This window comes from Amblyomma mixtum, chromosome 3 (genome assembly GCF_055824585.1).
Source record: "Amblyomma mixtum isolate Tamu chromosome 3, ASM5582458v1, whole genome shotgun sequence".
Taxonomy (NCBI): Eukaryota; Metazoa; Arthropoda; class Arachnida; order Ixodida; family Ixodidae; genus Amblyomma; species Amblyomma mixtum.
The window spans coordinates 82,833,599-82,856,725 of NC_143014.1; the positions used below are offsets into that span (position 1 = coordinate 82,833,599).

Below are 23,127 nucleotides of genomic sequence, written 5' to 3' on the forward strand. Positions count from 1 at the left end.
AAGATGAAAACTCTCACGTGGTTGAGGCCAGAACTCAAGGTTGGCGGAGGCTTGTATCGCAGGTTTGGCAACTGTGTCCAAAACAATGGAATTGAACCACGGGTCTGAAAACATTAAAAAAACCACCAAAGCAAAACTGAGTGAAACGGCACAATGCTGGAGGCTAACCAGATTTTTGTTAACTGTGGCAGGTCAAAGGGGTTGTTCAAGATAAAAATGCCAGAGCATTTTTCCCTTGTCAAAGGTGCACTGTAACGAACTCTGACTAATTATTTTTTAACAAAGAATCAGTGCAAAGAATACCTAGCCACAGCACTCAGATGAAAACAACAGTACTTCATATATATGCGCAGAACACTAAAATAATACAGAGTATGCTGGAATGTGAACAAAGTAATGCAGTGAAAACTAATTAAATCGACCCCCCCTCCTTTGGAAAACTGGGTAATTCAGGTGACCCACCCAGTCCTGTCAAACATACGTACTATTCAGTGGCATAAAACTCTTGTCAGAGTCTTTCAATAGATAGAACGATTCGGCTGTGCTTCGGTTAATTTGGAGAGGCGATACGACTTGCACATCCAGTAGGCATTGGAGATAGGACGATGTTGACGGGGACTGAGTGACTCAAAATTCTCGCCACTATAGGACAAGTGGGACTGGTGTCAAACTCAAATGTGAAGCGTCATACACATCACTGTGATAGCCATTTTAGAAGGTACAACAGGATGCTCTTCAGTTTCGTGCTGCGATCCACCATTTTTTCCTCTTTTTTTGTTGTTGAGTGCATGTCGTGGACTATGCTCTGAGCGTTCTTTGTGTTATGGCGGAGCATGTCATCATTTTGCATTACATGGTATGTACGCAATCAAGGTGTGTTATTCTTTTCACAGGGTGTATATTAGGGGCAGGGAGGTTGTTGATGCCCCAAGTGTCCTAAAGGTCAATATATATTGGTTGATGCGACAGTGTGTGCACTCTGCACCATTTGGTGGACCTGTGAAAAATAGCTGTTGCCATGCAAATTTTTTGCATAAAGCAATCAATCATTACCGATTTTAAAGGAAATAAAGTTTGTGTTGATGTAGGGCATTCTATTGTGCTTTTTCGGTGCCCCCAAATAATTGGGCATTTGGTTAATTCAGGCATTTTCTTTGGTCCCCTGAAGTGCCAATTAATGGGGTTTTACTATATTACCAAAAATTACTCAAGATATCTGAGAAAGTTTCACCCAAAATTTACTGACAGGTATCGAAAATAAAAAAATAGATTCCTACTCTTTTCATGCTATGGCACAATAACTTCAAGTAGCACACTTTCATTAAAAATGCCAGCTACACAGCACAAATATCTACTGCAATTCTTATCATGGGTTATGCAAACTACTATGCTCATTGTCACATGGCCCTTTTTTTATCTGCTCTTTTTGAGCATATTGGTTAATTTTCCCCTTCACTGCTTGCAATACAAGCTGGTGTATCATAATTTTTGCATGAAAAGGTTACTGTTTTTCACAGTCATTGTTGGCTGCATAAAATGTGAAAATTGCAACATTGCTATTTGCTCTCTTCCTCTCCCCCTCCCCACCAATTTTTTAACTCCAGCGGACTTCAACCACTGCCAAGTTTCCTATGTAGCTTTTTGTTTGAAGTCCACTCCCTTTGACAAGTTTGGAAGAAAAAAATGTTTAATCATTTAAATTATCGTATTTAATCGCCTAATGAACGCACCCCCTGCTTTGGCTGTAAAAAAAGTAAAATCTTTTTTTTTTCCCTGCCGCAATAGGTGCTCTCCCTTCTTTGCGTGCGCAGTCTGCTGATAACAATCACAAATACTAGCAGGTGCCCTTTTTTGAACACTGAAACAACTAGGCAATATTATAAAACTCCCATCTGTCAATTGTGAAGACTATTATACCTCAGCTTACGGGATGTACAGCCAATAAGAATGTACAGTCTTTGTCAAAAGTAACCAGGCTGCATGTTTTTCCATCTCAGTCGTATATTAAAGCTATTATGCCAGCCCTCAAGCTCCAAATCTCTGTATGGTAAGAAGAACCCCTGTTCTCACCTTCAAAGAACTTTTTGATCTTTAGGGAAGCCGTGAGGGCTCTGTTATACGAATGAGAAGCAAACCATGGAGCCTGGTTACTTTTGACAAAGACTGTACCTCTAGGAATCCGAGGAGCAATAAAATCCACCTCTCGTCAGAAAGGGTCTGTCTGTTCAAACTGCCATATTAAAGGACTATAGACACCAAAACTTTGCCTGCATGTTTACTCATTTCAACTGGATCACCCAATGATATCGGCCCACCACCTTTAAATAATTTATAACTGAATTTCTTTTTGACTCTGTTATGGATTCATCAACAGAACGATGGCTATGACTTGTAGTTGACCTTCAGGTCTCATGAGGCGTAAGAAAATTGCAACGTAACTGTTGATATGTCATTTGTTGTCATTCCAGCTCGTGAAGCAGGCTGGTTTAAGGGGGGACACTGGTCTTGAAAAGAAAATTTTATTAATTTAGTCACAGTTATGAAATTTTCAGGGCACATGTATTTTTGTGCGCTGATTCTAGAGACGTCATTTAATTTCATGTAAAACAATTCCTTGAGCACTTATGCACTTTTTATGCAAGTATTTTGCGGAAAGTTTTGAAGAAAATTTGCTGCAGGAAACTCGCTGAAATGCATGCCATTGGGTTCTCTTGACACCAAGGAATGCAATAAGGGTAAAATTATCATCCTGGCTATCACAGAACTTGAGTAATAGGGTACTGAAGCTGCCACTTCAGAAAGAGGAATGCACACTTTTCTTCTCATTTCTGAAGCGACAACTTCAAAACTCTATTACTCAAGTTCTACGATAGCCAGGATGATAATTTTACCCTTATTGCATTCCTTGGTGTCAAGAGAACCCAATGGCTTGCATTTCAGCAAGTTTCCTGCAGCAAATTTTCTGCAAAACTTTTCCCAAAATACTTGCATAAAAAGTGCACAAAAATGCTCGAGAGATTGTTTTACACGAAATTAAATGACATATCTAGAATCAGTGCACAAAAATACATGTGGCCTGAAAATTTTATAACTGTGACTTCATTAATAAAATTTTTTTTTTCAAGACCAGGGTCCCCCCTTAAGCGTTGTTTAAGCGTTAAGCTACGTATCAACACTTATATTGCAGTTTTTTCGTGCCTCATGTGACCTAAATGTTAATTATACATCACGACCATCACTTGGTCGATGAAAAAAAACTGAAACAGCGCGAGAAGAAATACGATTATAAATTATTCAGCAGTTGTAGGCGAATACCACATTGGTCAAAAGTTTAGCAGAATCCCCCAAGGTGGAGTAATTTCCAAAGGTGGAGTAAACATCCACCCAAGTGCAGCCATGCGCTTGGGTGGACGTCAATAAGTAACTACTCCCATATTAGGCGAATACCATGTGGCAATTTATATATTCTAATGTCCAATGCATCATTTAAAAAAAGAAAACACGCAACTAAATTTAGATGTCTATAGTCCTTTAAGGACTCTAGCAACTTTCTGCGGTTGGGCTTCGCACTCAATGCAGAGAGTTGTGCTCACTTTGGATGATTATGGGCCACTACACTAGTATACATACAGTTCAAGATAAACGTTTTTGGCTGTGCTCTCGAGCAGAGAAACCATGATGAAGAATGCGTTTGTTTTATTTAGAAGGCGAGTCCTACTGAAAGATGTATTTATTCAACCAATTTTGTGTACCGTCTTAACCGCTTCAAATTTTTATATACATTTTACTTCGCCTAATACCCCCCCCACCTAAATTTTCGGAGGTTTTTTTGGGGAAAAAAGTGTTTCCATCATTGTTTGATTAAATACGGTGGAAATAGAAGCAGAAGAGCTTCAAAGAATACTGACTACGCATGTCCAACACACATAATGCACTCGTAAAAGCCCTCACCATCTTCTGCTTCATGTACAAGGGGCACCTAGAAGTACGCATCAATTTTGCTAATTGGCTGCCCCATCTTGGCAAGTGCAAAATGACAAAGACTTACCTAAGGCCACAAAGTGAAGCATATGTTCCAGCACCTTAAGCTTCCTAACACTACTCTACACCTATAACAACAGCTTAAAACTTGTTAATGACAGATTTTCTCATTCAACAAACAGAAAACACTTCGGCACACCAAGGCAGAAAAAAAAATACTATAAGACCTTCTATAAAGCCTGGCTACAGCAACATATCTGTGGTCACCGATAAGGGAGGAAAAAAACTCACTACTAGAGGCAAGTCCCATGTGGTCACTAGTGGCTGTCTTGCCATATCAGTGGTGAACATAACTGACTGTAAAAGAGTAGTGTGCAATCAAGCAGCCTACCTGCACGAAGGAGCTGCGTGCACTGTCTCCTTCTATGATTTGCTCTGTTTCAACAAAATTGGCAGCATGGCCTTCACTGTCTAAGCCCCTCATGAACATGCGGGTGCCTGCTCTGTAGCAACTCCGGCGTGAAATCAGTGCAAAAGTGAATCCATGGCCATTGATGGCACAAGCCTTGATGTACACGACTGCAGGAGGGTCAAGGAAAACAAGGCGAGTTTTCTGCTTCACTAAAGCACGTCAAAAACAATATAGTTCAAGCCTGCTTGTGAAACCTTATTAAGAAAATAGCCATCACTCATCATGCCCCCACAAAACTGGTGCGACATGATGCATCATGCATTAGAGCAAAAGATGCCTCGACCTTTACTAAATGGAAAGCTTTGAACAAGCTTTAGCATTCGCAGAGTACCTGCACATCTGTGAGCTTTACCATTCAGTAGATGGGTATCAAAAATCTGCAGCCTAATATTCATGCTTTTTGAAGTGCAAGGCTGTAAGGATGTAAGGCTGTGAGGGTGACAGGTAATCAAAGTATAACATCTAAAAGCATCTGCAAGGTAGTATAGTTTAAAGTTGCACAGACGTGGAAATGCTGCACACAGTGATAATATATAAAAATAATGATTGAAAAATGCAGCAGTTTATGCCTTATAGCCAAACAAGCGTTAACTATTTTCACTGCAAAAAATACTCCTCCAAAAAAAAAAAAGTGACTTATATGACATTTCTTGTAAAACCTTATTTGCACCCAACTTTGAACAAACAAATACAGCACCCATTTTTCACCCCGTGGATTCCATCCCTCCACCTTTCTTAATAATAAAAAAACCAAGAACAAAGGATCCCATCTATACAAACTGCACTGTGCAGAAAACAAGTGGCACTGGAAGGAAAAAACAAGATTCTAAGATCAAAGTGCAATGATGCGTAACCTCGTGGAATTTAGCGTGAACGGTGTGCGAGCATCTCAGTGCCACATTTACCGCACACTGCACTCCCAATGCCCAGTATTCCAGATAAAAGCATAGCTATATCACGGAACCATGTTCTGCTTACTTTTGATGCAACTCACGCATATGCTGACTACTAAAACACTAGACAGAAAAGTCTGATGACCTTCTGTCCAAAATGAAGTAAAAGGATACAGCCATGAATGATTGGCAGGCAGAACTTCCGAAGCTGCGAAAGGACAGCATATCAGTGAGTAAGTAACACTTTAACATCAAATATCAATTATGAGTGAAACCTACCTCCACTTGGTTGCTGAACTCGCTCATCAAGTAGTGGTTCCACACAAATCTTTGATCTGCCTGTTGATAGTAAAAATTTAACTTATTGCACATGAAAGAAAAAAAAGAAAAAGGAAGGGAAGTAAAAGGAAAAAAACTAACCACTTCCAAATTCCTTGCTAACCACACGCTTAAAGGGGCCCTGCAACACTTTTTGAGCATAGTGTATAAACTTGCACAATCACTGGATCGTTCTGTCATCAACATTTGAGCCAAAGAACACACTTGTACACGCAGCAGGGAAGCCAAAATCATGCTCGAAAGTTGGCAAGTCCTTTTCGGTGACACCTGCAAACTTGCGCCCTCCTGCGTGCGATACGCATGCATATGTAGGTTTAGAAGTGGTTACTGGTCAGAGCCTTTCAGGCATTGTGCAGCTACCTTGGCCGTGGCCAGTCAGCTGCGTCACATTGGTGTGTCAGGAAGCCCCCCCCCCCCCCTTCCCCCCCCCGCGGAATTTCCACGTGCGTCAGCTGACTGGAAGAGAAGCACCGACCTTTCAGTGCGCAAAAAAATGACATGAGGTAAGGGATAGGCGTGAAGATGCTGCAATTAAAATTTTCCCTTCTGATAACTCTGTTTCTACAAGAACGCATAAAAAAAGTCCTTACTGAATAATGCTCTTGAAAGTGTCTGACATCATACCACAATTTTATTAAAAGTGCTGCAGACCATCTAATAACTACAGTTTAAGGCAATGCAATACATTCAGAAATTATGATTATATAAGTGTCATGGCTGCTGTAACTTGTCTTCAATACATGCTGTGTCATTAAAGAAACAGGGCACGCTTGAATGTGATGCATTACAAGTATCTGATTACTCAGATTAGACTAACTTTGATTATTTAAAGGGCTCTGAAAGGGGCTCTCAATTATGATACGGTATTTCTGGGATGTTAAAAGACACCAATTCACAAATACCCTTGAGCAATATTTATTTAAAGCTTAAGCTGAGTTACCTGCAGCCAAATTTGAATTTCAGCATCTTCATGCCTTTCCCTCTCCTCTCGACAGTTTTTGCACGCTCAAAGGGCGGCGCTTCTCCACCAGCCTCACCGCCAATGCGCGCGGGAATTCCCGGGGGGGGGGGGGGGAAGCTTCCTGAGCCTCCGAAGTGACGCTGCTGACTGGCCGCGGCCATGGTAGCTGTGTTGACGCCTGAAAGAATCTAACCAATAGCCATCTAACAGAATTACGCCGGAATGTGCGATCGAGGAGGGCGCGAGCATGAAAAAGTCGCCGGAAAGGACTCGCCAACTTTCGTACGCAATTGTGGGTTCTTTGCTCCCTGTAGAAGTGCATTATTTGGCTCAGGTATTAATGACTAGAAAATTTAGTGATTGAGCGTGTTCATGTACTCACCTCAGAAGGTGTTTCAGAGCCCCTTCATAATTAAAAATTTTACTTTATTATTTTAAATTTAAATTTTATTAATTTTATAAGAATTGTATTAGTTTTCTAGCAGTAATGTGAATGATAAATCAATAATTCCTTTCTCAGTAAAATGCTGGTAATCTCTGAAGACAAGGCACAACAAGCAATAAGCCTCTGACCACCTTAACTTAGCAGTCTATCTTCATTCATATCAAGTCGTAAAACTGAAGAAAAACTGAGATAAACAGCTTTACAATATTGTAGTGTACTGAACATGCATTTTTAAAATATAAACCTTTTATCTATTGCTATTTTGCAACCCGAACTCCACTACGAAAACTGAGCACTTAATAAAACGAGTCTTGTGTAGTGGCATGGTAGAGCAAGAAATCCCACCAACAAATACCAGCGCAGGAGCTCTGAGTGCCCAATCAAAAAAAAAAAAAAAAACTACAGCTGAAAGAGGCGCTTCTCACATTGGGAACTTCAGTGGCCAAACACAAAAAGATCACATACGTGCACCTTGACCCAGAGGTACCATGTGAAAAATTAAACTTGGCTGGGACTGAAAAACCTCAGGAAACAGTTAAATTAGGTCCTCAGATTAGGTGATCAGACTGAATAATATTAGCTGCATTTTTGCGAAGTAATGATTGTAACACAGCAGTGTTCAGCATGAATCATGCACTTCATGATAGTGTTGTGCAAAGATGGTTCTTACAAGAGCAGAGGTAGCATTTATATAAATGGAGGGTGTGCCATGAGCAAACATGAAAATGAAGGTTCCACAGGGATGGGATTGCAAAGGAGTTGACAGGTACACACTAAAAAGCGCACCCCAATTTCTTTTTTTTACACCTTTCCAATGCTGCCATATTCCTATCACTAAACGGACATAAAACATTCCATGGTATAGCATGTAGGCTTTAACATCCTGAAGTTACACAAGGGCTGTGAAGGATGCTGTAGTGGAGGGCTCCGGATTAATTTTGACCACTTTTGGCACCGACACTGCACAGCACACAGGCACTTTCGCGTTTTGCTTCCATCAACCAGAGGCCATCACAGCCAGAATTTGATCCAGCGACCTTAGGCTCAGCAGTTGAATTTCAAAGCCACTGAGCTACCATCTACATTAACATAAGAGATGCGACAAATAGAAGACAACACTTGCAGCTGACAGAAAGAGTAAAGTGAAACAAATTAGAATAGGCAACAGGGTGCAGCAAGGACACCTGTACGCTTCTCAGGTACCCCACATTCGTTCCCACACACTCACTCGTTCCATCAGACCCATCTGAAGAAAATCTGGTGTCGTGTTGTACAGCTTTTGCAGAGAGTGACTCAAATCATAAGTAGTGGAGTAGTAGAAGTTTGGAGTGCTCAACACTGACTGGACCATGGCAGTGTACTGCTTGTTGTACTGGTTCTGAAAAGGCAACACAACATTAGTAAGCAGATTTGACAATAAAAAGTGCAAATAAATGTGACAAAAACAAGAAAAATAATTAAAAAGAACACATAGGCAACGAAGCAGACTAAATGCAATATTTTTCTGGAATTTTTTTAAACGCCTTAGTGAAAAATAATGCCATTGTGGAGGAATGATTCAAAGGATTACATCTCCATTTTTATTTGCTGAACTTCAAGCCTGCAGACTCCACACTTTTCAACACACCCCAGCAGTTAATGTAAAATTTATCAGAGTTTACTTTTGGTATACTACATAGCTCATGAAAATGAAGTAGCCACCTCATTTTTATGTCTAAGCATGATAGGAAAAAAGAGAAATGGCACTGTTAACTATTCCTGCAGATCACATCCTATGTTCACGTTCAGCATCAGTAAATGCGTCTGTCACAATGTTGTCAGCGCTAACGCATACAGCCACTGATCCAGGGAGCCAGTTATGCAAAATGCCAAGACACACACGAATGAAATATTATGCTAAAAATTTCAGCTACGTTCAAAGGAGTACCGACACGAAACAATGAAGTCGTAACATGCATTTTGCCCTTTGCGGATTGCTCAAATACACTCACCCACCTGCCATAACCCACATGTTCAAGCCAGGCAGGCTGAAACTTGCATTTGCCACCCGGCATGGCATTCTAATTCACACCTCACAGTCACAAAGCACAAAGGCAAAATGGTGCCACTAAGTCAACTGTGATAACTCAAAGCAGGAATGTATCAAACGGGGGCCCGAGGGGGCCCAGGCCCACTCAGGCCTATCCCTGACAAATTCTCTTAGCAGTGCTCTTGTTGGACCTGCTCCTCCTTCCTCCCCCTGACACAAGAATTTACATGCCCCATCGACCGAAAATAAAAAAATAAAAATTGGCAACGTGCCTGCGAAGCACCACCCACCAGAAGCTCACGAGAGGAGCCCACCAACCACCTCCCTCCAGAGGGCCTTCACTACCTCCACCGTCCAGAAGCTACCACTTATCAAAAGCCCACAGCAGCAGACCAGAAAAGTGATGGCGAAACAAAACTCAAAGGTAAAGTGCCCCGCTGTCACAGCTTCGCCGCATCAGTTCGTATGATCCTCCGTTAATTTTTTGTTTTCGGTGATGCCAAGGTAATCTTGCAAAATGGCCGAGGAAGAGTGGTGGTTAGGCGGAGCACTGCCATAAAATCTATGGGGGGGAGGTGGTTCTGGGCCCTTTTACTCCCACCCCCGCCCCTTAGCTACATGCCTGCAATCCCTACCTGCCATGCCCGCCAAGGAGCTTAAAAGTGCTTATCGCTGGACTTTACACACATACAAGGTGCCCTTAAACTACTGGTCCTCCTTACTCTTCAAGGCAGCGCAGTAGATAAGGCATTATGTGGTTCGGCGGATGCATGGGCTAGTAACCCAACCTCGGAGACTGTTACCCAGGTTGGAGAATGGGTACGAAAACGCCCCTGTATTATACGGCTACATGTAAAGGGAAGTTTTGTGTAGGACTCCACTACAGAAATGGAACATTTCATTCTGTAAAGACGAAGACGAACATTCTGTGCAGCGGCGGCAGTGCCATCGCTGTGCGTGCTTTGGGCTCGCGCCAAGTCATTGAAGATAAAGTCGACCAAATGCTCAAGAGCGGCGTCATTCAGCCCTCAAGCAGTCCTTGGGCTTCGCCAGTTGTGCTTGTCAAAAAGAAAGACGGCTCCATCCGTTTCTGTGTAGACTACCGCCGCCTTAACAAGATCACGCGCAAGGACGTATATCCCCTGCCACGCATCGATGATGCGCTAGACTGCTTGCAAGGTGCCGAAATATTTTCTTCTTTGGATTTACGCTCCGGGTACTGGCAGGTACCCATGGAAGAGGCCGATCGCCCCAAAACAGCCTTTGTAACCCCTGACGGCCTATATGAATTTACTGTGATGCCTTTCGGCCTTTGTAATGCTCCTGCCACCTTTGGGCGGATGATGGATACCATTCTGCGTGGGCTGAAGTGGAAGACCTGCCTCTGTTACCTCGACGACATCGTCGTGTTTTCGCCTGACTTTGACACTCACCTCTCCCGACTGAAGCACGTTTTGACCTGCCTCTCTGATGCCGGCCTTCAGCTCAACTTAAAGAAGTGTCATTTTGCCGCCCGCCAACTTACCATTTTAGGCCATGTTGTCTCTAAGGACGGTGTCCGTCCGGACCCGGCTAAACTTCGTGCTGTGGCTGCGTTTCCTCGACCTACTTCTATCAAAGATCTGCGCAGCTTCCTGGGTCTGTGCTCCTACTTCCGTAGGTTTATACGCAACTTTGCCTCGATTGCTGCACCTTTGACACAACTTCTGTCCGGCAGTTCCGATCTTTCTCAGTGGTCCCAAGTTTGTGACGACGCCTTCAATTCATTGCGCCGTATCCTCACCGCACCGCCGATACTGCGCCATTTCGACCCAAACGCACCTACCGAGGTCCATACTGACGCCAGTGGGGTAGGCATCGGCACCGTACTCGCACAACGCAAATCTGGCTTCATCGAATACGTCGTTGCCTATGCCAGCCGCACGACAACAAAGGCTGAATCTAACTACTCGGTCACTGAAAAAGAGTGTCTGGCGATAGTTTGGGCCCTTACCAAGTTCCGCCCTTACCTCTACGGACGCCCGTTGAAGTCGTGACCGACCACCATGCGCTATGCTGGCTTTCCTCTCTGAAAGATCCATCCGGTTGCCTCGCGAGGTGGGCGCTTCGCCTCCAGGAGTACGATATCCGCGTCGCGTATCGTACTGGCCGCAAACATCAAGACGCCGATGCTCTATCCCGCTGCCCACTTCCAGCCAATATTTCCAGCCTTTCCGCCTTCGACGCCTCCTCACCGCTGCTTCACATCAGCGCCATGCCTTCCTCGCAGCGTGCAGACCCATGGATCTCTTCTCTTATTGACTTCCTCACCAACCCTACAGCTGGTTCGCCTTCGCGCGCTCTTCGCTGCCATGCTTCCCATTTCTCAATACGTGATAACCTCCTTTTTGCGTGATGTATTCGGCTTTATCAAATAATCTGATCCTGTGTTGCTGTCTCCTTTCATGGTTTTTTTTGCTTTGTTTCGTTTATTTGCTTTTTTGTTTTTGTTGAGCTGGTATCATATGTTGTTACACACTGTTCTTGCCCCCGCCTTATGTAATGCCCACTAAGGCTTCAATAAATGAAATGAAATAAACCCTAATAACACTGAAACTGTACAATAAATTATCTAAAGTAAATAATAGCTTTAGCAACTGATTGCTCACCACGGCCGCTAATGTACACTCGCAGTCAAAAGTAAATGGAAGGAGACTGTCAAAAAAATTTACTTTCTTTAAATCTAAAGCACAATGGTCCATGCTTGTTGGTGCACAGTGCAATTCGCAAAATTACAATTAGGCTGCACATATGTATTTAAGGATTCATGAATTTGGGGGCCAATGATTAAATTTTTTCGTTAATATTGCCTTACATTTACTTTTGACGGCACCTGTACATGCGTAGATGGAGGCATCTGCATGCATGCATTGACAGCTGGCGGCCGCAGTAAGCTGAAGGTCGAGGGTGGTGGGCAGGTGGTGGGTGGAAGCTTGTAGGTTGGAGATGGAATTTTTTTTACTGGTGGGTGCCTGGAGGTGCACCCAGTTCTACTGTGTTAGCAGTTTATTCCTCTTATCAGCATAGTTACCTGATACTACTAAAACTGCTGTGAAACACAAAGGAAACTGTGGATCAAATGCTCTAAAGAGTTCCTTTCGTGCTATGCAGTTCCAGATACTCATTCAATCACCCTCTACAAGTCAGCAACACACACACACATGCACGCACGCACGCGAGAAACTGAAAATGCTTACAATATGTGGCCTGCAGTTAATTATTCATCACATGATACAGCAAATGGGATAAATGGGAGAAAACAAAAAGCTAATTTCATGTTAGCAATCCTTTAAATTAATATGCAGTATTTTAAGTGTTCAGCAGTAGTTTTGTTAAATTATTAAAGGAGACCTGCCAATTTTTGTTTTATTGAAATCAGTTATTTTTTTCACCTAAGTAGTATATTCAGGCCTCAAAAAAAAGGAATTTGTTAGTTTTTAAGTGTGAAAGACTAGCGGGTAAGTTTTTACAACGATGTGCAGAATTCCCTACAAAGTGTCAGATTTGTCAGAAATAGTAACATCGAAATGTTCTCGTATATCAGGTAAGCACCCTACGAATAGTGGAATCACTTTGCGTTTCAAAGATGCATATTACGGCCGAATTCCAGCAAAAACAATCAGTGTTTTCACTAGCGACAAAATCTGTCTGCACAAAAATGGTGGACAAAGTGCTACCTAGCTCACTGCTGAGTGAAGTATTATTTACAGCGGTCACTACATGGCACAAAAAACCAACTTATTTGCGACAAGAAGGGTGCTCAATTCGACTGAAACAATGAAATCACTGCTAGGTGCACCATTCTCTCAGAAGAAGCTGTGAGTTTGCTGTATACACAATTGTGTACAAAGCGCCGGAAAGGGTTAACTGAACATGCAGAGCAACCCAGACAAGTAATGAAGCACTGACACACAAAGGCTAAGAAAATGGTTCCATGCCTGCTGCTCTGTAAGGTGCAGGGATGTCCTTGTGTAAGAATATGCTTCGGTTGCTTTGATTCGCCATATCACTTGGCCGTTGATATCCCCAACCCTTCTGCGTTCCACAATCACAATCAAGTATGGGCCTGAAACAAGCAAGCAAAGCAAATCACTTAGCAGGATCTTAGAAGCAATGTCCTAATCAAAGGCAAAAGATGGTCCCCAATTAGAAACATGTTCTGTGTTCTATGGATTCACAAGATAGATATGATGGAGGAAGTAGCCACATGATCAGTAAACAGCTCCAACTATTCACATTCCTCAAACTATTCATCATTCATATAGTGGGAGAGAAGGTTAGATGACTGCAGAAGTGGTTTTTGACCCAAGCCACCTGCTACAGTAGAACCTCATTAAAACGTACCTGCTTAAACAGTAGTTTCATCTTAAGAGCAGCAAGGTCAAATCCCCGAATCGGCGCCCGTTGAACATAATGCATTCCTTATCCGCATAAATCATGCCAGCCTACTGCACACAAATAATGACTCTTGTGTCATCCTCAAGGGCGGCCCGGCAGACTACTGTGACGCAACGACGGCAAGCCATATGGCCAATGGTAAACTGTAGCCAATGCAGCCAAATGGAGCCGTGATGGCAATGATGAGTGCCATCCCTGGGGCTCTATTCAGAACAGTAAGAACTAACCACGCAGTAGCCCTACAGCGGAGCGCATCGTAGGTTCAAGGTCCGTGTCATGTCAATGCTGGGACACAAACACCGGGTGGTCAGCATAAGAACACCGATCGATCAAGCTATTGAACGTGGCATGAAGAAGTTGGTCCTGTAACCACGAGCGAGATCCTTCCCTTAGAAATTCAAAGGTCATATAATATGCAAGATACTGTAACTGCGATGTATAAGTCGACCTTTTTTTTTTACAAAACGACCATTTGGAAATGGAGTGTCGACATATACACTAAGCTGACCTAAACGTGAGATCTAATGCAGTTTTGCCCGAGCTGTGGGTGCCCTGTGCTGATGCCCATTTCTAGCAGGTTACATCGAACTCCATGTGTAAAAAAAAAAAGTCAGCAGTTTGTATAGTAAATTGGCTCCAGTAAAATATATTAGAATTGTGTGCATTTACCAGGCTCGTTCGCGCTGGCGGTCACTTTACTGGACAAACAGTTACAGAGCAAACTTCCGGTAACCTCCAACGTGCGTTGTAATCCGAAACTACCCAACCGTTTGCTGTTTGGTTTGCCACTAGTCAGCTGGGCCACACAAGATGGCGCCTTTTTAAAGTTGAGCCCACTTAAAACAACCTGACTGTGACTGGGATTGCGTTGGTTGTATCCGATGTTCACAGTCAGTGGACTTTGCCAATTATAATGAAAAATGCAATGTCAGGCAAAAGTAATGCTCATTTTATGAAGAGGTCTGTTATGCAGGTCTGTTATGCAGGCCCTAAACAGCTCTTTCCAAGCTGTTCAGAGTGGTCATGTGCTTTCTCCAAAATTATTTCTGCTAACGAGCTGCTTTAGGGACGCAATATTACTAACCACGACATGAACATTCATGGCACTTGGCGGTAGGTCGGTCACCGTATCTCCGACCCTCCACAAAGCTGTACGGATGCACTGACAAAGATAGCAGTGTAGAAGTTGGAGAACCAATTGGAGAACACCCACCACTAGATCGGCTGAGCAAGCAAAACATGCCATGTCGTTGGCAGTCAAAGTTCTCAGATAGCTGCCATTGGATTGGTAGATCACCGACCGCGTCCAGCTAAGCTTTCAATGATGCCTACCTTTCACACGCACCATACTTCTGCTGCCACTTATGACCAACTGGCATGCATGCATGCACCGACTGACACTGCAGCCTGTCAGTGCATGCATGGCCTGTGGATTCAATGCCGACTTTTTAATTGCTTTTTTTTGGGTAACAACGGGGCAGGAGTGTCACGGAAGCTAGGGAACGATTTTCGGTCTCCATGTTGGCAGGAAGCGCGAGTCTTTCGAGTGTGGGCTGTACTTAAGGCGCCTCCTCCTTCGCTCTAAAAGAGTTCAATTGTCACAGTTATTTGTTGTATCTCAGATGTAGTGCCATTGCCCCAATACATATTTTGACGGTACCAACACCCTCATTCTTAATAACTGAGCACTTGTTATAACTGCGGCCGTTATGAGTGGCCTCGACTGTATAGCCTTTTATCTCCACTTGCCTCTGACTGCTGCCTACGATTGTGTCGTTGTTCATTGCTTTGAGCTGCGCACAAGCTGTCATATGCCCATTCTGCGGGTAACTACACAATCGAGTGGGGCAGGAGGGGGCTGGTATACATCGATTTATATTTGGAGTCAGTTTTATATATGGTACGTATTACGCATTATGACCTTTGTAAACTTTTTAGGACGTATTTGTGAAATTTGCGCACCCATTTTTTAAGCTTAATTTATAGAAAAGAAATGCACCAATCATGCAAGTAAATAAGGTACATGGGCAATTTTATGCCATTTTGGTCAAGCTGTATTCCCGTTTATGTAGTACATACTTCTTCCGAGCTCAAGCTAACTATGGTTTAACGAGGTTTTACTGTATACTTATTTTAGAGTATGCATGATAGATGTTTGCACAGGTGACATTTGCCACATATAACAGATAAGCTAAATTTAGCAAAAAGCTTCAGTCCAAGTATAAGCTATCTTGCTTGATATGACTTGTGTTGGTAATCTTATGCCACAAGGACTGTCACAGGATGCCATTTGAATATTCGTCTAGCTCTGTTCTACAAGATGCAGAAATTTCAAGCATGATAAAACAATCCACAGAGACCACAGCAATGCAGTAGCACTGAAGAATGTCACACTGACAATGGACGTTCCCACATACTTTAAAGAGATAAAATATTGTTGGCACACCAAGGCACTTCGTCTTGCTTAATGCCTTTAGCAATTAGAACAAGCATAGCTTGGCAACAACATGATCCTACAATACAGTTTTGATATGTATTTCAAATAGTTTGAAAAAATCCAGCTTGTAGGCATGGTTTTGCTTCATACAAAACAGATGGCAAATCTAAGACCATGTTCAACTGCTCACAAGCTCTAAATGGCAACCGAGCTATTCTCCGCAACAATTTTCCTTTTGAATGGAGCCAAAGCTACAGGTCACAAACCTGCCCTCACTTCCTATGCAGCGGAAAGGCCCTGGTTACAGTAAACAGTTCCCTCTTAAAGCAACATATGAAAAATACTCATTATTTAAGGCATATTTTAAAGCTAACTACACAATTTCAATGTTACAGGCATGGCGAAAACAGTTTCTTTGATTACGAAAATTTTTTTAGGCACGTCCGCTTGGAAGAAGCTTCTTTGAAGGTGGCAGCTAGACAAGCAATGGAACGAAGTAAATGTGCAGAGAGCAACATGCCAGGTAGCTGTCCTGTGGCCAAGCTATAGCTGGAGTGACATAGTTACAGACACTCTGACCATGTAGCTCTCTCTTCAGTACCAGGGAAAGTTGTTGCCGAGTGCAGCACTGCATAGAATGGAATTTTCACACTGGCAGCAAGCAACAAGGTGCCTTCTGCACACAGTGACAGGAGTGTGGCACAGAGCAAAGGTATTGATTTTCAAGTGAAAAGTGACTTGTCAAGAAAAATTTATAACTCTGAAGGTGATGACTAGGACTGAGTGCAAGGCCTGTAGCACAGATCTTTGCGTTGCTCCCTAGTTCATGTAATTTCCACCCACATCGTAAAGTGTCTTAAAACAGATACAAAAAAAAGCACCCAGGAACATTTTTTGATTGCCAAAATAACATTTTTTTATAAATATGTGCAATCCTTTCTAACAGCCAACTGTAAAGCACTAAAAAAAAAAGTCTTGCTCTTCAAACACTAAAACAAATGTCTGGCTTTTCACTGTTAGTGTAAAGTCATGGTAATATAGTGAAAAGTAAATCATTCAGCTGTAAATACAGTCAAATTTCATGTCAAGGGTGCAAAACTTGAAGGTTTAAACAGTAGCAGATAGCTGCCAAAATGTGGCAGCGATAAAGCAGCTACACTTTGAAGTCAAATGAAGACAATCAGTCCATCCATTCTGCCAAGTGAATCCCCCACTGACCAACAAACAAAAGCTGAATTAAATAGTTACCTGCAAGAAGGTGGATAATGCCAACAATGCCATAGATTACTCTTCTAACTGCATGTGGAGGAATGTCAGGCTTTGCTGTTGCCAAGAAAAAAAAGAATGCATTATTATCTCTGCATCACTGCATGTAAACCACATAACACTCAAGAGAAATTCTAAACATTTAATTTATGTGAATAACAAGCTGATTCCCGCTGCCACAACATATCTGATACAGAGTCTACTGTTTATTTTCGAAATTAATCCCAAGGCGATGATAAAACTAAAGTACAAAGAGTTGTTTAAGCATGAATGCAACACTGAAAAGCAACCAAGAAATAAAGACAATGTCCACAGAATAAGCTTCTTTTTCTTTATTGAGATTTTGCTGGTGCATTCACTTTTAACATGGTGCTGAAAACCAGAAAATTTACTTGTATTCAATGTAGTTTTCATAATTTTTTATTAAAACTGATGAAGAGGCAAACGACAGGAACAGAATGATTTTAACTCGCTTGCAACTCCCACTTATAGCTAACACAGAATAAACAGTAATAGGGTATTATTATTATTACACAATGCAATTACTTCAGAATGTACCTCCTGCACAATACTAAGGTTATATACACAGTGTTGCACATAACTAAAGTAAAAGAACAGAAACCCTGGTAAACTTCATGAGAATGAAACTATCAGTACTGCTGGCAATAACATAACAAAAACAGGAGAATTTATATTTGATTAATAGCAGCAGTATTTAGGTCAGAAATAAAAGGAAACTTTTCTACCGATAAAGACATGTAAACTTATTCACTGAAAAGTTGTACAATGCGAAATGAAACCTGCAAGAACAGTTTTAATCTGGGCCGTTTTTGAATTAACGATGGAAAATTCTAGGGTACATCTAGCTGCAGGCGTCCATTTGTGTTGGTGCTGGCTATGGTTGCACCTACTTTGGTGCACTATGGCAAGAGCTGCTAAGCATAGCCATTGATCCACCACTGTCCTAGCTGTTAAGCGAGCACTGCCAAATGCGAGATGTTCAAAGCAAGTGCTCGTCTCATGAGCAGTTTAAATTTCATGTCCCCTGCTCAGAGTGTAGAAAGAATACACAGTATTGCCAGCAAGAAAACTGCTTGGAGCCTCTTCACAATTGCTACCAAACTTTTCACATGACCCCAGCACTCAAAAAGTCCATTAACTGGCTTATCAGAAAATAATGCCTCTATTTGAGCAAGAGAGCAGCCAACACTATATAAACTTAATACTTGAACAATGCGCTAATTTTCTCAGAGCTCATCTCAAGCTATAACACACAAGCCATAACAGTACTCCTAAATACCTTTGTACAGTCATTCACACCACCTAATTCTTAGCCTTCTATAAGAACAAGAACAATTATTTGAAAAAAAAAAGAAAAAGAAATATACTTAATCTGGCCAGCTGGGCAGTCACTGACCTGCACCCTTTCTTGCTTACTATAAAAAGAAAAACAACCTAGGCAGTGCCACTTGACATTAAAAATCTTCGCATTTAAATTCTGACTTTTGTCCACCTTTGCTGATACTGCTACAGCCTTTAAAGAGGTATAAGAAATGCTTCTTTGCATACACGGTGTAAGATATACAAGTGGGGAACACGCGAAATGCACTTGACGCCAGCGACCAGATAAAGTACCGCTCACGCACCTTCAAACAGGGCCTGTCATCACAGTCTTCTATCGGCTGAGTGGTGAAACTTCACCAGCAGAAACAAAGACATACATGAATGATATCGTTGCCAGAGAAACCAAATGCTACCGTGCAGCACTTGTTTCTTGCCACTTGGCCAGCCGGCCACCATTCAGTGGAACCACGCCATACACATGCAGTAAGTATTTGTTTTTTGCAATTTTTGCACTAGACCAGGTGCCCAGTGATGGACACAAGGGGTGGTGGCGAATGAACAAGCCAACCATCCAGTGAACAAACGAAAGAACAACAGAATGCTAGGCAAGAGTTACTGCTTTCTCATCAAGGCGCTGGTTCTTACCCATCCAAATGGCTTCAAAAAAATGCGCGAAAATGGGTCGCTTAGCGAACAGTTATCTCATGCCACCTAGAGGCACTATGGGACCCTATTCATAGGGTACTGACCACTATGTCCCCACCTGTATATCTCACACTGTGCTTGCACACTCGAAAAGGAACTCAGCCATTCCCTAAAGACATGAATTTTAAAGGGCCACTGAGAATAACTCCATAAAATGTTTTTTTCTCAGCAGAAATCAATTATATAGCTCTTTAAGGGTACGCCGATGTTTGCTCAGCAGCAGAAAAACGTATTTATTACTGAGCAAACACCATTTAAAAATTTTCCTTCCACTTGATTCAAAATAACGTTTACCACGAAAAGAACCCTGTGGTCACAGCACTGAAGTGAATGGAAGTGTATTGTAGCCTCTGGGATACATGGCCAAAAAACTGTGTCAATGCACTGCTGTTTACGCACAAAATCAGCCAGTGCTGAAGACACCTTTACTTCCTCTAGTTTAAGAGACACCTATTTTCAAAGAAAGTAGCGCCTTTGCTGTCAGAATGCAGCAACCTACTGATACAGGCCAACTTCAAAATGTCCTCGGGGTCCCTTTCAGTGGAACAACATTCTCATGCATCCAATAACAAAAAAAAAAAATCTCACAGCCTAGGCACCCACCACAGAACGGAGTGATGTAGTTTTCACTTGTGCGTGTGACAAACGCAATGCACGCTAGCTCAAAACTGTGCTATAAGGCTGCGAGAAAGATCTCCTTCTCAGTTCCAGAGTTGCCTAATTTTTGCAGTCAACTGTATATACATTTGCAATGATTGTTAAACATTGATTGTTAAACCATTTAGGTAAGTTCAACAGCATCATAATGCCACAAAACTTTAATACAGCAGCGCTTTGAACAGAACAATTCTGCAAAAATGAGCTATTACAATGACGCAACTTTAACTGTTGTTACAAGAAACAAAGTAAGTATGAACCTGTCATAACACAAAGAAAACACACAATACAAACTGTACCAAACTTTTTCATGTTGTAATCATGAGAACTTCACAGGTCACCAGGTAAATTGTATTCATGCTGCTCATTGTATTCATGTATGCTCATACGAGCAGGTAGCATCAATATAGAAACGAAGTTAAGTTTGTGGCCAAAAATCGACAATTACAATGTCTCAACAGCCTGAATTCCAGCCTTTGACGTGAAAATTTAACAGGCAAATTTAAGTCCAAAGATCTCTGCGGTGAAGTGTTCCACAGTTTTTTTTTTGATGAACAGTTTACAGGTCTTAAAGGTGGTACAGATGGAAACCAAAGCAATGCTTATAAAGCGAGCACATATTTAATTTAGTCTACAGTCTTCAATAACCGAACTAAGTAAGCCTACAATGTTCAGCCTTTTAAAATTATACTACACCCATGGAGCAAATAAATCAAGAGACGGGATTACAAGTTCAGAAGGACGCATTACACGTCTGAATTTATGCTAAAGGCAAAAGAACAAATGGCTATAAAAATAGGGCTCACCTGAGAGAGTAATCTCCCGGGACACCCTGTCAATCACAAGGCTCTTATCAGATGAATTCGATGGTTCAATGATGTACCGTTCAGGGGTGCTGTACCTGAAAATTGAAACAAAAAAAAAATGCTCACTACCTAACCATACCAGAATGGTGTCTCCTGACACTAGATTTAAGATTTCATGAAAAACTGCAGAACAAATGAAAGCGTGGAGATAAATTTTGTAAAAGAGATATTTGAGCACAGTTCGATTTCTGTAAGTTTCGTACACCAACCATGGTCACATAAGGCTTGCTACGAATAAGTGGCATCGCATCATGTCAAGCATGGTCTGAATTCCAAATCAGCAATTTAATCCACCACTTGAATCCACAATTATATAGGACTGCTCAGATGAGAGACCGGTCTGCCATTAACTGCCCATTTGCATCAGTACTGCTAGCTGTGACAGTGTACTCACTGTCCTTTGCAGTTGAAAAAACTGGCTGGAATGGTAATGAAATCACTTATCATACCATGGCTCTGAGGCACGCAACTGCCACGCCAATAATTAATAGCTAAAGCAGAATAAAATAAAACCAAACAGCATCTGTTCTCATTTGTGAAAAATTCTGAAACTCAAAGCAATATACCACACGAATGAACACTGTGAAATTGCCTCCAGGCACTCCTAGTCCATCTGAGGTTTCACATTTGCAAATATATACCAAGAACACGTGAAAGCTCTAATGAAGGCTACTTACTCCTTCAGCTGCTCTGTTTACTTTTATCAATAAACTTTTTTGTGTTTGCTGTAGGTAAACTTCAGTGCTTTTCATTCTTTTTTGTCCATTTTGTTAAAGTGGCAAATGTGCCTCTACTGTTTATCCACAAATTGGTTCTTTTAGGAAAGAATATGGCACAGTAACTGTCCCATCTCACTGGACTCTTCAAACGTGCCGTAAGAGAAAGGATAAAGGAGGGAGTGAAAGAAGACAGGGAGAAAGCGGTGCTGTAGAGGAGGGCTCCAGAATTATTTGCACCACCTAAGGATCTTTAACGCGCAATCACTTTGCGCAGCCCATAGACGCCTTCAGCGTTTCGCCTCCACCGAAACGCGGCCACAGCGGTTATATAAACACACACACACAAGCATCCATGTGTATGTACACAGCCTGGTATGTATTAGCTCTATAAATAAACTATTACTGCTGCTTCGCTATTATTATACCCTTATCAAAACACAGCACATGCTTCAGCAGGAAACCAAGAAGTAAAAGGAGGATCTGCTGCAAAATACTTTAGCTGTTGCTACATACAGCCAGCAATAGGAAGTGCACAACTAATAATCACAACAGAAAGACATATTGGACGTATGATAAAAACATTGAAGGAACTCACAGCGTGCACTATCACTACGAGGTGAAACATTAGCAAAAATAAATTGTAAAAATGCACTGAGCATTACTGTTCAGGTATGCGCCGCAGCATCAGCACAATCCAGTGGCATAACACCAGTCTCAAAACTTGGTGCTGGAACCTGACACATGCTAGTGTTACAAACTGACAAAAGGTATGGAGGGGGTGCCCTGTTTTTCCAGCTCGTCACATTTCAATTCATCCCAAAGTTACATGAATATCCATTGTACAACTGCCAGCTATACTTGATACAAAATGGTCATGTCACCAACGTCTTGTCTAAAAAGTAGTGCGACAAGCAGTTCACACAGGAATCAGTACACAGTCATCATGTACCCTAACTGATGAAATGAAACAGTTGAGAAACACGTTGAAAGAAGGGCAGAACTATGGCTGAGAACATCCAACTGAAAGCATTCCTTGTGACAACAAAACATGTAGAACGAGCACTGACGCCATAGTGAGGATAATTTCTAACCCCTTTTTGGAGTAAAGTGACATGAGAGCTAGCATTTGGCAAAGCCCGACAACTGCAAGACTTTGCTGTTGTAATGAATGGTGAGACCATGTTGGCCAACTTCTGCAAAGCTCAGATGCATGTCACAACCATCCAGGATTTCACATAATGCCAAATTTATGAATTTCCAAAAATGTAAGATATTTGCATCTTCACATACATGCAGAGTAGTCAGATGGAAGCTATTAGGTTGCCGGGCGATTGTGTGAACCACAGGTATTTGAAAGCGATGGCTCACCGGTTTCAGCCAAAAGGCCGAGGTACAAATTTTAATAAGCGATTCATTAATTACACCCGAAGTAATCAAAATGTGTGAATCATTTCTCCGCACGCGAGCACATCTGTTGTTACACTCGTTCTATGACGCAACCACCACTTGTAGTGAACTCGTGCAATCTAATTATGGAAACTTAAGCGCACTAAAACCATCAAATCGATCTGCGCAA

The 23,127-nt window shown here is 42.0% G+C and overlaps 1 protein-coding gene across 1 annotated transcript in view; it reads right to left on the minus strand.

Moving 5' to 3' along the window:
* Positions 1–23,127, minus strand: part of Sac1 (phosphatidylinositol-3-phosphatase SAC1) — a 35,201-nt gene that overhangs the window by 11,161 nt on the left and 913 nt on the right. Inside the window, exons 2-9 of the mRNA XM_089579960.1 lie at positions 20,773–20,867; positions 17,243–17,317; positions 13,098–13,225; positions 8,320–8,469; positions 5,626–5,685; positions 5,521–5,554; positions 4,373–4,560; positions 18–104 (exon numbers count right to left, since the gene is read on the minus strand). Coding sequence (XP_089436086.1) covers positions 18–104; positions 4,373–4,560; positions 5,521–5,554; positions 5,626–5,685; positions 8,320–8,469; positions 13,098–13,225; positions 17,243–17,317; positions 20,773–20,867 — 817 coding nt within the window. The remainder of the gene's footprint in view (positions 1–17; positions 105–4,372; positions 4,561–5,520; positions 5,555–5,625; positions 5,686–8,319; positions 8,470–13,097; positions 13,226–17,242; positions 17,318–20,772; positions 20,868–23,127) is intronic.